Source organism: Paroedura picta, chromosome 11 (assembly GCF_049243985.1).
Source record: "Paroedura picta isolate Pp20150507F chromosome 11, Ppicta_v3.0, whole genome shotgun sequence".
Lineage (NCBI taxonomy): Eukaryota > Metazoa > Chordata > Lepidosauria > Squamata > Gekkonidae > Paroedura > Paroedura picta.
The window spans coordinates 64294813-64312090 of record NC_135379.1 but is presented as its reverse complement, the minus strand read 5'-3'; the positions used below and the strand labels follow the sequence as shown (position 1 = coordinate 64312090).

The 17278-nt window shown below is 48.3% G+C and overlaps 1 protein-coding gene across 3 annotated transcripts in view; it reads left to right on the top strand.

The window, feature by feature from the left end:
- The window catches only part of PLEKHG4B (pleckstrin homology and RhoGEF domain containing G4B), a 111226-nt gene that overhangs the window by 84786 nt on the left and 9162 nt on the right, over nt 1-17278 (top strand). For 2 of the 3 annotated variants that reach the window (XM_077304769.1, XM_077304767.1), the window contains exons 15-18: nt 13458-13710; nt 15197-15286; nt 15382-15606; nt 16728-16898. In XM_077304769.1, coding sequence (XP_077160884.1) covers nt 13458-13710; nt 15197-15286; nt 15382-15606; nt 16728-16898 — 739 coding nt within the window. The remainder of the gene's footprint in view (nt 1-13457; nt 13711-15196; nt 15287-15381; nt 15607-16727; nt 16899-17278) is intronic. The other variant, XM_077304768.1, reaches the window with a different exon arrangement.

Genomic DNA, 17278 nt, shown 5'->3' with positions numbered 1-17278 from the left:
TTGCAAATGCATTTTGCCATTTCACACAGTACAATCCAGTTGCAAAGTGGGGTGAAAGTGCATTATTCAGTGTGTATGATAACAAGTGCTTGGGATTCACTCAAGTGGAAGAGGAAGCTGGTATTCTAACATTTGGATTTAAACCACATTTTTGAGAGAATGACTACTTGCTGGTATAACAGCCCAGCAAAAAAATGAAGAATTGTATCTGTCCTAAAAAGTCTCAAGATGCCCAGAAAACAGATGTCACTGCATGAGACATAATGGCTCACTGTAGACTTTTACTTTGGCCGTCAATCTTTCATGTTTTGTGTAACTTTGGACATTTTTTTAACATTAAATACCCAAAAGCTTTCCCCCAATATACATTTCTTCAAGCAGGATTCATGCAAGTCTCACAAACAGGGCTTACCAGCTGGCTGGCTATCTTGACTGAAATCCCTTCTGCAACAATGTCTGTGCTCTGAAGAGGTCTCTTGCTCTCCACCTGTCAACAGGTGCCTTCCCTGCCTGTTCTCCTCTGGGGTGTGATCAGAGGCACAAGAGCCAGTCGCTGAATCCAGTCAGTACTTGGGAGGAGCTATGGCTCAGTGGAAGAGCCTTTGCTTTGAAGGATCCGAGTCAAATCCCTGGCATCTCTAGATGAAAAGATCAAGTGATATATAAAGTCAAAAACCTCTGCCTGAGACTCTGGAAATTCGTTTCCAATCTTAGTAGATGGTACTGACCTTGATTGACCTAAGGGGTGTATTGTAAAAATCAAGGGTGGTTAGCCCCTAAAACAATGTTTGCACCATAAAACTTCATTTCATAGCAGCATTTAAAAAGTAACATAATCCTGTTGTGATTAAAACAGCATAAATGTAAAGCAGCAAACAACATTCCCCTCCCCCTCACAACCAGTAAAAGCAGAAAGCATGGATGATGGGATGCACATAACTTTGCCATTTGCACCACCAAAACACATGTGTCTTTGTCACTTTACGGTTCTGTGTCCTCATGGAGCCATCCTTGTCAAGAGTGGTGAGATCGTCCCTGCTTTGTTATGAAATGTATTCAACAGTGGGAGCAGACTGCCTACCAATGGCCTGTATAATACAGAATGTGGCCCACCCTGTCAGTCTGTTCTCTATCTGGCCAGTGGCATGACCATCCTAGCAGGGCCAGGGAAGGGAGGGACTGCCATCATGTGGGGGTGGTTCTGAGCCTTATGTGCCAGCACCTGCTGGCCGGGTGGTGGGGAGGGAGTTAGGGCTGCCCTTTCAAGGAGGTAGAGAGTGAGCCTGGATTGGACCAGTCACATTCAAATGCCAATAGCTCCGACCAGTCAGCCCAGGAAGGGCAACCCTCAGGGAGGCAGGAAGAGGCAGACATATCCCAAGGAGTCTTCCTCATAAGGGCGAGGGACTCAGGCCTGGGAGAGCAGGGAGTAATTGGCAACAAAGAAAGGAGGAAGACTTAAAGTGCTGTTAACCTTTTCTGCTCTCTAGTCTGAGGCCATCAAGAGAGACTCTGAAGGGTTTTGGCCCCACCCAATCCTGATAGCGTGGCAGGCACTCACAGGCCCTTTCACAGAAGAACTGCTGACACTTAATGTGGAAAGATGGCCATCATTCAGGGAGTACCAGCCTACAGGTGCAGTAGCCACGGTGCTGCTTTATCAAATGACCTCTGAGAAGTTAGGAAGGGTGATGCCTACTGAGAAAGATTTGCCATGTGCTGCAAATGCTGCTCCAAACCAGTGTCACGGCGATGCTAGAAGAGTTACACATCACGTGGCCTGGTCGTGGCCATCTGTATGCCTCTGAACCACAGATGAAGAGCAACACTTCAGGTAAAGAGCTTTGTTTTTCCAAACATTTCTTTTTGTGACTTTAAAGTTTAATTTGGTGATACGGCAGCTCCCCATATACAGCACACCTTTTGCTAAATCTCCTTCCCATCAGAAAAAAAAAATCCTTTTCTCTCCTCATCCCATTTCCACTTTGTGTCATTCATTCTTAAGGTCTCTAGTATTTGACTACTCCTTTCCTGGCATCTAATTTCTCCTAGTAATTTTCATCACATGGCTATATTTAGGAACACTAGTCTGGAAGAAGCATGCTTTTCTGAGCAATGGGCTGTTATTTGTTTATTTATCTACGTTATTAATAGACTGGGATTCATGGCAGATTACATAGAATGAATTGATACAATTGACAGAGTGGGACATCCAATAGACAATGCGGTTGGATTTGACTGGTTGCAATTCACATGCATCCGAAGGTGATGCAAAGCACAAGTATTACCATGGCAAATTAAACGAGTGCAAAAATTACCTAGTAGGATTTGAACCTCATAGTCGGTCATAGGTAAATGTGAAATGCTATGGTTATAGTTATTCATTCAGAACAAGACCAACAAAGCTTCATTCTGGGTGCACACAAAAACCTATATCCAGAATGAAGCTTTGTTGGCCTAAAACAGGGGTAGTCAAACTGCAGCCCTCCAGATGTCCATGGACTACAATTCCCAGGAGCCCCTGCCAGCGAATGCTGGCAGGGGGCTCATGGGAATTGTAGTCCATGGACATCTGGAGGGCCGCAGTTTGACTACCCCTGGCCTAAAAGGTTCCATGGGACTCAAAAGTCAGTCATGCAAATAGGTAGATTTGTTGGTTGTCTTTTGACCACGGCAGTTCATAGCGTGCTTGAAAACAGCCCCTGCCCCCATAAAACCAGAGACCTAAAGACGGAAGCAAAGCTGTACCATGGCTGGGCTGTGGAAGAGGGGAAAACCAGCTTCAAGGGATAAAGAAGTGGGGGTTGAAATGCAGGAATTAAGTTTTCCACTGGTGCATAGCTCGGCCCTCCTCTCTGGGCTGGTAATCCCCTGCTTCCTCTTTTGAGACAGACCAAATGCGGGTTTTCCTTTGATTCAGTTCAAAGGGGAAATCCTCAGGAAGCCTACAAATGGCCCTGGGAAGAAACATGGTATCATGGGCATGCTCCCTTTGAAGATGGGAGTTTGCTGCTGTCCATTCAGGGGGGAAATCCCTGTGACATTTAGAAATCTTTTTCCTCTTTTTTTAAGTTGAACTTAATGCTCATGCATTAGAAAAGAGCCAAGTGCCCAGTAGCACCTAAAAGACTACTAAAATTTGTGGCAAGGGAGGAGCTTTTGTTTTCTAAAGACTGATGACAGCTCCTCCCCTGCCACAAATTGTGTTAGCCTTTAAGGCGCTACTTTTCAAGTCAGACCGACAGGACTACTCATCTCGCTCTGGCTCTCATGGTCCTCGCACATCCTGGTTATCTACATAAGGTGCGTGGGCCCTTTTTAGGGCGCAGGAGGTACTGTCTGGCTGCCACTTGTTCAAGGGGTGTTGGACACCAAGCACGTACATCATTGTTAAACGTCACAATGGGGAATCTGGGATTTTTGATGCCAGCATGTGCTTGATGGGTGTAGATGATGATTATTCTGGCATAAGAAATGTCAAATGCAGTGTTTGCAACATCAATGTGAGGTACAGCGCAAGTTCTTCCTATGGCTTCTCAAGCATTGTCATCTCAAAATTGTTTCAGGTGGGTTAGCCATGTTGATCTGCAGGAGGAGAGCAAGATTCGAATCCAGAAGCACCTTAGAGGTCAATATGATTTAAATCATGAACTTTTGAGAGCCACAACTCCCTTTATCAGATCCAAGTAGGAATGGAGATCCCCAAGTCCTTATACGATACTCAGGGAGGGGGGGGTCTGTTGCATCCTTTCTTTCTGCACCCCTCCCACCTTCATGTTGGACCCTGGCGTTTCCATTCCTACTTGGATCTGACAAAGAGAGCTTTGATTTTTGAGAGCTCGGGACTCAAATCACTAGCTCATCTCAAAATACCTGTGCCTGTTCCTTTCGGTGGAGGCTTCTTTTACACCTGATTAAGTCATCCCTCTTGATCTTTCCGGGTATTGGGGAGAGGGGCCAATGACCTTCCTCCTGTATCAGCACTCTCCTGCTATAAGAGGATGCGTGTGTGGGGTTAGCACCAGGTATGTGTGCAGAGCCAGAAGTGCTCTGTGCTGGGGGGGGGGATTGGGCCATCTCTAAAAGGCCCCTTGATGGACCAGCACATGTAGGACTTGGTATTCCCCTGTGATCACAAACTGAGTGGGCAAAACATAAGCCATGCTTCTAAGTAGCAACTGGAATGAGTCACAGAAAAATAGGCACAATCATGTTTGGGTTACTTCCTGTCACTAAATGAGAGCCAGCATGGTGTAGTGGTTAAAGTGTGTGACTAGGATCTGCGAGACCCAGGTGCAAATCCCCACTCTGCCATAGAAGCTGGCTGGGTGACTTTAGTCCTGCTGCACACTCTCTGTCTCACCTACCTCACAGGGATGTTGTGATGATAAAATGGAGGAAAGAATGCATAGAATCCCAGAGTGGGAAGGTTCCATAGAGGCCATCTAGTCCCACCCCCTGCTCAAGGCAGGGTCAGCCTCAATCATCCAGGAGAAGGATCTGTCCAGCCGCTGCTTGAAGACCGCCAGTGAGGGGGAGCTCCCCACCTCCTCAGGCAGCCCCTTCCACTGCTGAACTGGACCCATAGAATCCGAGAGTGGGAAGGGGCCACCCAGGCCATCTAGTCCCACCCTCTGATCAAGGCAGGATCAGCCTCAATCATCCAGGAGAAGGATCTGTCCAGCCGCTGCTTGAAGACGGCCAGTGAGGGGGAACTCCCCACCTCCTTAGGCAGCCCATTCCATGGCTGAACTAGACCCATAGAATCCTAGAGTGGGAAGGGACCATGCAGGCCATCTAGTCCCACCCCCTGCTCAGTGCAGGATCAGCCTCAAGCATCCAGGAGAAGGTATGGTTCTATCCCTTGATGGACGGTTCAAATGAAGGAATAAGTCTGAATTAAGCTGTCATCAACCTTGGCTGTAACGGCTGCCCATTTCAGTTTTAACTTCTCCCTTGTGAGAAATTAATCTCTGAGTCTTTATGCTTGCATTAGCTTCCTTTTCCTCCCACTGAATCTCCTTCTAAAAATAAACTCCTTGTCAGTGGGTTGGATCCCCCTCCAAGGATTTCACTCCCAGGAACGTGTTTTTTTCTGGAGGAAAGCAGATCTGCAAGCAGAATGGAGCCACAGGATCGAATCCTACTTCACGGTCAACGGAGTCAAAACGGTTGACAATGTATCAATGGCAAAACGGAGACAAAAGGAGAATGAACGGCAGCTGCGGAAATATTGGCTGCACCAAAATGGATGACCTCCCGAATCAAAAAGAAACAAAGATGTGCGTTCCGACTCCAGTCCCCGGGAGGCCTACTAAAGCGACCCAAGGGTGCACAGGACTGCAGTCAGACAGGATTTTCCATGCTCTTCATCACTCTTCCTCTGCTGAAGTTAAAATAAACGAGATCTCAATTAGCGATACCCCTTCTTCCGCCCAGAGAGAACAACTCTTGGAATGTATAACTTTTTCCCATGGCAAGAAAGGCGCATCAAGTGACATGAGAAAAACACATGCCTGTGGGCCACTGCTGCTGCAATGCTTCTGACCGGCCATGGGTCTCCTCAGCCCCTCCTTAGCAAACTGGACATGCTCTCATCCACCCCTGGCAGCCTGCTTACTTCCACGCACATGTCTTTCTCTGGCTTGGATCCCTAAGTGGAGCACTTCTTTTCGGTGCTTCCACCTGACATCATGCTGCAACGGTCTTGTTTCTGGGTTTTCCCACCCTCCACGTGCTCTTTTCCAAACCTGCTATGTGCTGCTCTTTATGGCAAGAATACAGGCGAAGCTCGTTGGTGCGGCCTCTTGGGAGGAAAGGCTGAAGCTGGCCAGAGCGTGGAGTGCCGGCTGCTTCTCGGTCTGTTTTCCCTGCCTTCCAGTCTGCTTCTGGGCTCATTTCACAGTACTAATTTTGACCTTTAAAGCTCAGGACGGCCGGGAACCAACATATCTCAAGGATCCCATATGAACGTACCCTTTTGCTCTGGTCATCCACTAAGACCCTGCTTTGATATTTATTCATCATATGGCAGTGTTACACACAGGAAACATATCTGTAAACCGTTCTGTGGTAATAAATAAAAGGCTAAGGGCAAGTTGGGAGGAGTTAGGGCGGGTGCAGTCCGGGATAAAAACTCGGAGGGGCGAATCAGAAGCAGCTCCTGATCCACCCCTCCGACTGTCACTCACTCTTGGACCAAGTAGGCAATGGGGAGGCATGCAAAGCGCACCTCCCCATTGCCTGCTTGGCCATTGTGGACTGTGCCTCGATGTGGGGAAAGGAGCAGGGACAGCGTGTCGAAGATGTGGCGGCCCTGCTCCTTTCCAGCCGCACACCCTCCCAACTTGCCTGGGGAGCGGGGAAGGAATCCCACGCCTCCCATGATGCCTTCCCGCGACGAGGCCACTGCTGCTGGGCTCCGGGAACCGACCGCCGCTGCCTGCGGCGTCTGGCAAGGAACACCTTGTGCCCCTCCAGTGCCGACCTCCGCCGCGGGCTGAACCAGGTGAGCCGCCACCCGCCGCTAAACACCCCCCTTCACTTCCTACCCCCCAACATCTCCCGCTTTGCCCCTCCTTCCCTGCACCCGCCACCACCCAACAACGACGTGCCATCCCCACGATTGAGCCCTCCTCCCTCGCCGACCACGGCAACACCCCCCCAAGAAGCCGCAGCCCCCCAAAACCCTACCCCCCCAACATGAGCCTTTGCCCTGCCACCCACCCAGGCACCCTCCCACGCGCCACTTCTTACCCTGTCGACCATCGCCCCTTCTTCCCCGGCCCGCTCCACGCCGCAGCGACTCCGCAGCCAGGCCATGCAACCCGCGCGGCTGCCGCGATGCCAACCAAGTGAACCACGCATGCAAGGAGTTCCGCGCATGCATGGCTTCCTTCCCCCCACGCTCCCCCGCCCACCCCACCACGAGAGACCACGCATGTGCCAACTCCCAAGCAAGCGTGGTTCCCCTCCCCCTCCCCCTCCCCCCAACCCCAACCGGCCGTATGCCTTCCGCTGCCCACCGCTGGCCTGACCCGTCCCCACACAGCGTGCTCCATCCACCCCTCTCTAGCGCCGCCGAGCGCATCTCCGACCCTCTGCTTCCTTGCCCATTTTGATAAATGGGCTTTGTTTCTAGTAATAATGTAAAATATGCAGCCCAATGGGTTCAACTGTTACAGACTGAGCAATCCCCCTAAATACTATTATCAAGATTTTCAATCCACACCATTGCAGCTGGGGAGGGGACAAAGAGCTCCATCACATCTCCCTGGAAAGCATGACATTTATATTCCTATGAGAGAAGGCAAATAGGCTGCACCACATTCACATGTGAGTCCTGCTGTTTTGCCCCATTTAAACAACAGCTCTGCACAACGGCCACAGTCTGTTTGTATTCTATTAACCTTCTTCCATACTTTACATGGGGAGTCGAATCCTGAAGACCTCCCATCGGTCCTTACCAGGTTATGGGTAGCAGGTGGAACTCAATGCGTCCATCTTTGCGAACATTAATTCCCTAGATCAAAAATTTGTGATTGCAGGATTTGTGCCAATCTTATTGCCAGCTGTCAGGACTTTAGTCTGGAAATTAGTTGCTCTGGCTGCCCCTGCCATCTGAGACTAGTCAGGTGGCAACCGAAGAAAGGACCTTCACAGTTGTGGCACCAAAACTTTGGAGCTCCCTCCCCAAGGACTAGTGTCTACTTCCAATTGGCAAAAGCTCTTTTGTTTCATCTGCCAGTACCCCCTAACCTTTCGGACCTTCCTCCCTCTCTACTGGATCACCAAAAACGGGCTGCGACGTTGGCCGTTTTCACCACCACCAGAACTGCTTGGTGGATAGTTCTTCTGTTCTGATGGCCATCCTTCGTTCTCTCCTTCATGATGGTTTCTCCTTGGCTTCTTGGATAATTGCAACTGACTGGAAAAGAAGAGTATCTTTTCAAGGGAGCTCCTTCTGCTTTCCCCTGAGAAAAGCTTCCCAAGGACCAGAAGTTTCTGGAAGTCCCCACCCATCTCTTCTATTCACCTGAAGCCACTGAATGAAGTGGAAGGAGCTCACCTGTATTGTAGAAAACCACAAACTGAACCTCTGTGCACTGTCCCAACAAGAAGGTACATGCTTTTCGGTCTGGCCAAGATACATTATGTTACTTATCTGGGTCTAATCTGACCTCTCCCTGAAGGTAAGGACATTTTGTTGATACTCTATGCATATTTGTACTCCTCTTGTGTCAGGCAAAGCTTAACTCTCTAACTTTGTGTCATCGTGGTAATACCTGTGAGAAATGATGTTCTTGGCTTCCATGTTTGCATTGTGAGAATGGAATTCATTGTTTCCCCCAGATAGGGTTATATAGTTGAAATCCACCTCTATGAAATTCTATGTTCCATGGCCATGCATGGAAACTTTCTTCCAGGTGTTCCGATCCCTGGGTATATTTTTCAGGCTTGATTGTTAGCACACTTGTGTTGCACGGTTTATTATTATTATTATTATTATTATTATTATTATTATTATTATTATTATTATTATTATTATTATTTATTTATTTATTTATTTATTTATTTATTTATTTATTTATTTATTTATTTCCCGCCTTTCCCGATAGGCTCGAGGCGGGTCACAACAACTAATCCCATTAAAATTCCCATTAAAACATCAATCTACTAACATGGCGGCTAAAAATCCCGTCCCTCCCCCAATTATTAAGAGGTGAAGAGGAAAGGATAGGGGAGTAGCGTACACTCCAACTCCTAGGGGGGGAGCGATGTCCCTGATTCGCTGACCCCAGCCTCAACCATAGACCTGGTGGAAGAGCTCCGTTTTACAGGCCCTGCGGAAAGCTGACAAGTTCCAAGCAGTATCATTCAGGCCTGTCCTCTGCAGTGCAGATTCAGAACAGATACAATGGCTGATTTCTCTCAGAATTGGCTCCCATCCTTCCTTTTCCAAGCCACAGCGAAGACACTTCTGGAAACCATGGGCAAGGCGGTGCAGAGGAGAAGAAATAGGCGTGAGAAAGGTTTCTCCTTGGTTACTTCCCCTTTGGGTACATCTCCACTTCAAAACTGTACACCCGGTACCACGTTTGTGATATTAATCAGAGATCTGCATTTGCCACCAAACATCTGCTTTGGTTCTTCCTTATTATCGTCCCTTGGGCACAGATGTCCCGGTCAGGGTGTTCTTAAAAGCAATCCTGTTTCCTAAAGGAAAATAGACATCCTCATGACCCAAATTAAGGAGACTAAAAATACAACATTAGGGACCTCCTTGAATCTGAAAAGACGCCCTCTACTCATTCCTGTTACACTGCATTCCTCTAGTCTAGCATTCTGCACAACAATTCTGTTTAGAAGCATTTCCTCATAGCAAAGAGTTATCTGGAAGGAACTGGTTGTGATTTTGATGCTCTAGAGGAGGGGTAGTCAAACTGCGGCCCTCCAGATGTCCATGGACTACAATTCCCAGGAGCCCCTGCCAGCATTTGCTGGCAGGGGCTCCTGGGAATTGTAGTCCATGGACATCTGGAGGGCCGCAGTTTGACTACCCCTGCTCTAGAGGCATGAGATGAAATTTCTTCCTGTTTTGGTTACCAGCTCATAAATATCTCTACTATTGTTAAAATTGCTCGTTGTGTCTATTGTAGATGGAGGAGAAGAAAAAGGAAGCTTTAAAGATAAGATTAAAAGGCAGCCGGGTCTTCAAAGCAAACTTGGATGCCTGAGAGCCTTTGCTGCCTCTTTCCTTCAGAGCTGGTTGATGGTTTTACCCTGGCGGTGAGGTGCAAGCTTGTGGAGACTCTGCACATGACTGGGCAGAGGAAAAATGGTTTTCTGGTTTGCTAATGAAACGTTCTGACCCATGCTGGCATAGCTCCAAAGGTAGAAAGTGCTGCTGAGTCACAGCTTGGCGACCCTGAAGGGTTTTCAAAACAAGAGACCCCCAGAGGTGGATGGCCACTGCCTGGCTCTGTAAAACAACCTTGGACTTCCTGGCCCTGCTTAGCTTCCAGTATCTGATGTGCTAGGGAGAGCCTGGGCCACCTTAAGGCAGGGTTCTTAGCCATAGATGCTACTTACTTCAGATATTGATGTGGTGGAGGAAAAGGCTTTTAAGGTGACCCAGTAGGTTTTTTGAGTCAAGAGGCTTCAAAGGTGGCTTGCCATGGCCTGCTCTGCTCAGTAACCCTGGAACGCCTCAGGGGTCTCCCATCCAAGCACCCAACGCTTCCATGAGCATGCTCACCTGGCCTATCCAGGTGGGGACTGGCCTAGCCTAACCAGCCTGTTCTATATGTTCCATGTTGGTTGCCATCTAGTGGCCAAGGAGCAGATTTGTTTTGTCTAGAAGGCCTCCGCAAACTAACTGGAATAAAACCCAGAATGGCTTCTGTACATTATGTAGCCACTCCCTGCATGAGAGGGTGCTTGAGTGTTACCTAAGAGATACATTAATGTGCTCGTGAGGATTAATTCGGTTAGGTCCGGGAAGAGAGACACGCCCAGATTCGCCAAGAACCTGCCCTTAACTAAACAATGTGCTGGTTCCCAAGAGGGTCGCTGGGAATTCCCCGTGGAAAGTTCTATTGCCAGGATGGGGGTGCCAGTTTGGAGAAGAAACCTGAGGAGAGCGGGTTACGCTAGGGTTGGGAAACGCCAAGAGATTCTGTCAGTGGAACCTGGGTGGGGATGGGCTTTGTTGGGGGGAGTCTCAGCAGGCTTTAGTCCACAGAGCCCACCTTGCGATGCAGCTGCTTTCTCACGGGAAACTCTTGTAGGCCAATTGTAATGGTGGGAGACTTCTAGGTGCCCCTTGAGTTGCCTTTCTCAGCTTTTGAGCCTTTGAGAACCCCCTGAAGAACCTTCAAGAAACCCCAGAAGTGGGGCAATCAGGCATGATAGGGTTGGGAAGTGCAGCTGGGGACACGCCCACCCAGGGGCCCTCTTCTTCTGACCCCGCTCCGCCAAGCCCATTATTGGCCATATTGGGAGGGAGGGAGGGAGGGTTGACATGACCATATATGGTCATATCACCTGATAAATATTAAACAATTTTGAAAAATTTATAAACAATTAACTCCCACCCATTCAGGAAACCCTTTCATGGCCGTCAAGAAGCCCCCGGGTTTCACAGAATCCTGGCTGAGAAAACCTGTGCGAGAGGCTGGCAGCCGAAGGTTAAGCCTTCCCTACCCACCAATTTCTTGACCTGAAATAACCCTGGCAATTTGCTATTTGCCCTACTGGGGAAATGTACCAATGAGCTGCATCTGTACAGAGAACGTGCGTGAATGGGCGAAAGGTATCTCCATCTGCTGGGCTCCCAGCCAGATGGATGGATTTGTTGGGGTACTTGATCTTTGTCCTCGGGATTGACCTTAGAGCCTCAACACACTAAGGCACACGGGAGCTCAGCAAAATCTCTCAGGTGCTCCTCCTCCTTTTGCTTAGCTTCACAAAGCTAACCCAATTCACACCCTGAACAAAAGTTTGTTCACAAGAAAAATATCCATTGTGGCCAACAAGACATGAATCAATAGCCTCTCATTTCTGCAAAAGTGGTTGAGATCATGTAATTTCCACCCCCCTTCAAAAAAAGAAAAAAAAAGCCTTGTAATCCAAAGGTTTAATGCAAAAAGGCGAGAAGCTACCTCTCCCTATTGAAGGAGACTTTGAAAGTCTTTGAATGGGCAGCTCTTGCCCCCCCCCCCCAGTGCATGTGCATATCCTAGATTTGTGGCAGAGGCAGTGTCTCTTTTCATTCCCCCCCTCAGAACGGTCACCCCATTTTCCTCCTGCCAATCAAGTGAGCATCAGGCCTCCCACCGTGAGTAAATGCACTTCCGGTGGGGCCAGAAATCAGCAGGCGGAGGACAGTCCAAATCCCTCAAGGGATGCAGGGTCCTCGGATGTGCCTCAGAGTAGCTCTTTGGATCCGGCCTTCCTGCCTCTTTCAATAACTCTGTTTGCCTTTTAATCTTCCCCTCCTCTTCCCAGTAGGAACTCCCTGTTTATCGGAGGCTTTATTGTTGGGGGGAAACTGGTGAGAAAACAGCTGTCCCAGGAATGTTCTTCTATTTTCCACCAGAATGTAAACACAGAAAAGGTCATGGCAGTTTTTGCAGATGTGATAGGAAACTTTTCTATACTGTGGAGGGAAAGGCTTTTCAAAGCACCACATTATTTTGTCTTCCTGGCGACTTATTGTTCTTATTCAGCTTTTGTTGACTGTTGGGAGTCACCCCTGCCCTCTGGGACCTGGGAATACTTTGCTATCATATGGGGGGGCGGGGGGAGAGAGAAGAGGATGGGAACTAGTTCAGCAGACAAGAATGTGAAAGTCAGGGGAGGCAGGTGGGATGCAAAGGTGGCACACAGCACACCTGTAAGCATCACTCAGCAGTAGCCATTCAGCAAGCGCTCCCACAAGCCCCCACCGTGGTACTAGCTGTAGGGGCCCTCAGTGGGCCCCTTAATTCTGGGAGAGGTGAGACCTACACGTTTTGGGAAATGTGTCTGCTGCATGCCCAGTGAGGACACTAGCACTCTGCAGGCCAGGGTGTCCTTCTGCAACGGTCATCGGCAGGCAGCATCTCACGCCACAGTGCAGGATCATTCAAGGGGATCATTTCACACCCAAAGACAGACCAGTGTCTTTCTCGCACATAAATGAACACACATGAAGTTGCCTCATTCTGCATCAGACCCTTGGTTCATCAAGGTCAGCAGTTACTCAGACTGTCAATGGCTCTCCGAGATTTCAGGCAGGGGTCTCTCATATCACCTGTGACCTGATCCTTCCACTGGAGAGGCAGAGCATTAGACCTGGGATCTTCTGCATGCCAACGGGATGCTCTACCATTGAGCCAGCCTCCAGGTGGGGCCTGGCAATCCCCTGGAATTACAGCTCCTCTTTAGACTACAGAGATCAGTTTCCCTGGAGGAAATGGCTGCTCTGGGGGGTTGACGCAGACCTTTTCTGCTTGAGCATCTGAATGGCTTTGCTTGCAACCGCCTGCCTCCAGCGGGGCTCTGAGAAGAAATTCTGAGAGGGGGGAATGGGAGGAGCCCATGGGGGGGGGTGCAGCAGAGTCAGCTCTTCCCTCCCGTTCCTTTTCCATTGTGTGTGAATTCAACATGGTCACTGCAGACCAGACAGAGGAGCAGAACGCCACTCAGTCCTCCTGACTCCTCCCTGGGTTCGTTTAAAAATGTTTTAAATGTGTATTTTTAATTAAATTCCCTCCCAACTGGAGTCACCCTGGGGTTCTTGGAAACCCTGGTTGGGAATGACTGCTTTAACCTGTCAGGATGTCTGCGTGTCTTTAGGAGCTAGGGCCGGCTCCCAGAAGCCGTAAGAAGTTATGAATGGTGCCTGTCAAGTGACTGTGACCGGGGACTGCTGCCATGTGCCTGCGTCCATCCGCTGTTCCTGTCTCTTTCAGTAGCAAGGTGCACCATATCATGGATGAGATGATCACGACAGAAAGGGAATATGTCCGATCCTTGGGCTACATCATCGACAGTTATTTTCCGGAGATGGGAAGGGCCGACTTGCCTCAGGACTTGCGAGGGAAACGGAACATCATCTTTGGGAATTTAGAAAAACTCTACGATTTCCACTGTCGGTACTTCCTGAAAGAGCTGGAGCGCTGCGCGGAGGTCCCACTGCGGGCCAGTCACTCCTTCCTCCGACACGTAAGTCTCATTTCCCAAGGCTGTCAGCTTCTGGGTGCTGACCGCACCATATACGATACGATAACATTTATTATATGTAGCCAAAGGCCATTACAAAGCACAATTAAAACAATATGGTATATATACAAATAAAACAATATTTCTCCAATATTGCGTACATAAAATTGTAAACATGGGTAACTGAGTTACAATAAGAGAGGGGGAGATGGTGTATCAAGGTGGAGGCTGCTGTCAAAATGCTTTGGCTTAGATCTTCCAGGCTGCCAGAGTGAAATGAGATACAGGGGTAGACATCTGGTAACAGATAGGTGACTTTGTCTAAATCAGAAACAGGGCAAGAGTTCGCTAACAACTTGGCAAGGAATTTGCTCCTGGGTTCGGAGTACAGGGGACAAACCAAAACATAGTGGGGCAGGTCCTCCACAGATGGATTTCCACAGATGCACAGGTGTTGGGACCACAGCATGTGGATTTTATTTCTTCTTATTCAACTGCCACATTCTGTTATGTCTTTACATCCTGTTTGTGCAAAGGGTTGTCCAATTACGCTTCATAGTGGATGCCGCCCACCCTAGAAGCAGCTGCATTTGGTCCGTCCCACGTCAAAAAGACCCTTATCTTTGCTCTCCTTTTTCTGTCATGCTGATAGGTTTTTTAAAAAGTATGTAATACTTCAGGAGGTGGTAGGAGGTTTTTAAGCAGAGTCTAGATGGCCATCTGGCAGCAATTCTGATTCTGTGGATTTAGGCAGATCCTGAGTGGGAGGGCGAGAGGGATGAGTCAGTGCTTGTCTCTCCTGCCCCTCATTACGTGCCCAGGGTAATCGCCCCTTTGGGGTCAGGAAGGCATTTTTCTCCAGCCAGATTGGCTCAGGGATGCCGGAGGGTTTTTTCCTGGGTTTTGCAGAGGGTTGGACTAGATAACCCTTGAGGTTCCTTCCAATTCTATGTTTCCCCACACAATTAACAGTCAATCAAATTTATTATGGCCCAAAGGCCATTCAGCAGCCGGAAAAAAAAACACTTGTATGAAATTATATAAACATTCAAAGCATACATCATTTATCCTAATATATCTAACAATTTAAGGGTTAGAATCCTAGTAAACTATTTCTTCAGTGCAGAGAAGAGAAATTTAGTTATTCGCAGTCTGGGGGGCAACAGCGGGGGGGGGGCTTCTGGAGTTATTGCCCCTCTGGTGGACTGGCCTGATCCAGCATGGCTTCTCTTCTCTTCTGTTCTGTGTCTGCGGTAGAGATGCCGTGTGTCTTTGGCGCTTGGGATGGGGGAGGGCTACAGTGTATGTATTATCATTCATTTCCAGTCTTCTAAAAATGGCTTCATCTTAGAATACTTATAAATTACAGTTAAAAAAAAGAAAGAAAGAAAGCAGACATCCATGATAATACATCCTTAGCAACAAATGACCTTCAGCTTGACCCTCGCCGTTAATTAATGTCTGTCAATGCCATTTTTCGTTATTTCAGGAGGAGCAGTTTGGGATGTATGCGCTGTACAGCAAGAACAAGCCCCAGTCGGATACCTTGCTCATAAACCACGGGAATGCCTTCTTCAAAGTAATTGCTGTTGACTGTTGTCTGCTCTGGTGTCTGTAGAATTTGCTGGCCCTCTGAAGTGTTTCATTCCCTAACTTCCTTCAATATTCCCACAGAATAAGCAACAGGAACTGGGAGATAAGATGGATCTGGCCTCTTATCTGCTGAAACCCATCCAGCGAATGAGCAAGTATGCTCTCCTTTTGAAGGACCTCATCAAGGAGTGCTCAGCAGCACAAGAACAGGAGCTCAGCACCCTCCGTGCCGCAGAAGAAATGGTCAAGTTCCAGCTCCGCCATGGGAATGATTTGCTTGCTATGGATGCCATCAGAGGATGTGATGTAAGCACAGCCAGATGCCACTTCCTGTTGGGTGTTTAAAACACTTATCATGTTTGTGTTTGGTTTGGGTTTATCATAGTAACTTGAAGCTGTAAGAAAAATCCTAGGTAAAGTCATAGAGTGGCCTTTTTAACCCTTTTGACTGTGGCGGAACCCCTGAAATGTTCTTCAGGCTTCAAGTAACCGTGGAAGTGATGCTAGCTAGCCATGCCTCCCTGCCACATCCCTGGAAGTGACATTTACAGTGTGCATGGCATCATTACTAATAAAATAAAATGCGTGTTAAATAAAAAGCTAGTTTCATTTTTGTGTGTGCTCTGAGAAGATGGGGAAATGGGAGGTGCCAATGGGGAGAGTGGAGCAGGTTCAGATTTTTCCCTCCCACCCCTTCTCCATTGTGTGTGACTTCAACTAGGCCACTGCAGACCAGATAGAGGAACAGAAAAGCACTCTGTCCTCCTAACTCCTTCCCAGGCTAGTTAACACAAACACACCCAATTGGAGTAAGCCCGATGGGGGCTCTGGAGTAACCCTCATTGGGCATGACTTGGTGTAGAGGGGCATGACATCACTTCCAGGTTTTTCTCAGAAATTATGACACACCATTGACCCAAATACCATTAAGAAAAATATTCCTCCAGTACTGTGAGGAGCAGTGAGAAATGTGAGGCAGAGATGGGGAATCCGGGGGACTAGCAACCCTGGACTGATATCTTAGACCAGACTTTTTCAACCTTATGACCGTGGAAGAGCCCCTGAAATAATTTTTCAGACTTTGAAGAACCCCAAAGGTGATGTCAGCTGTCCCTGTTCTCTGCCGGCTCCATCCCCAAATCTCCAAGAGTTTTCCAACGTGAATTGGACAACCCTACCGCCTCATCCTCTACTGGTGGCAACGTGCTTCTCGGGAGCACCGGTTCTCGGCCAGGAGTGTATCAGCAGTTGAGATAATGGCCCTTTTTCCCCTCCCCTTGGAACAGGCGGCAAAAATTGTAAGGACGACTTAGCGTTGTTCTGAAAACAGCCCTCCATACAGCCGCTGGCCTCGTGTGACTGGCCTGATCTCTCTTTATGTGTCCTCACAAGCAACAGCTTCAACTGCTATTTTTTTCTTCCCTCAGGTCAATCTGAAAGAACAAGGTCAACTGATGTGCCAGGAGGAGTTTATCGTGTGCTGTGGAAGAAAGAAGTATCTGAGGCATGTCTTTCTTTTTGAAGATCTCATCTTGTTCAGTAAAACAAAAAAGATCGACGGAGGATACGACATATACATGTACAAACAGTCGTTCAAGGTAAATTCCTCTCCGGCGTGCGGCCAAAAGCCCAGAACCTAGCATGGCAGTCTTTCGGCCTTGTGGTTTCTCTTGATGAGGAATGATGAAGGCAGGACGCAGTTGGAAGTCCCCTTGATTTGTGCCCTCACTCTCTACCCCAAATCATTGCCTGTCTGACCTGCCCTTGAAACTACCTTGAGTTTTAAAAGGATGATGACAATACTGTGAATCAGAAATTATTTTTAGCTGTCAAGTTGCAATTGATTTATGATGAGCCCCTCAAGGGGGGTTACAAGACGAGATATTCAGAGCTGGTTTGCCCTGGATTTCCTAGATGGTCCCCTGGCCTAGCCTTGGCCAGAGCCGACTCTACTGAGTTTCCAAGGTCTAACAAGATC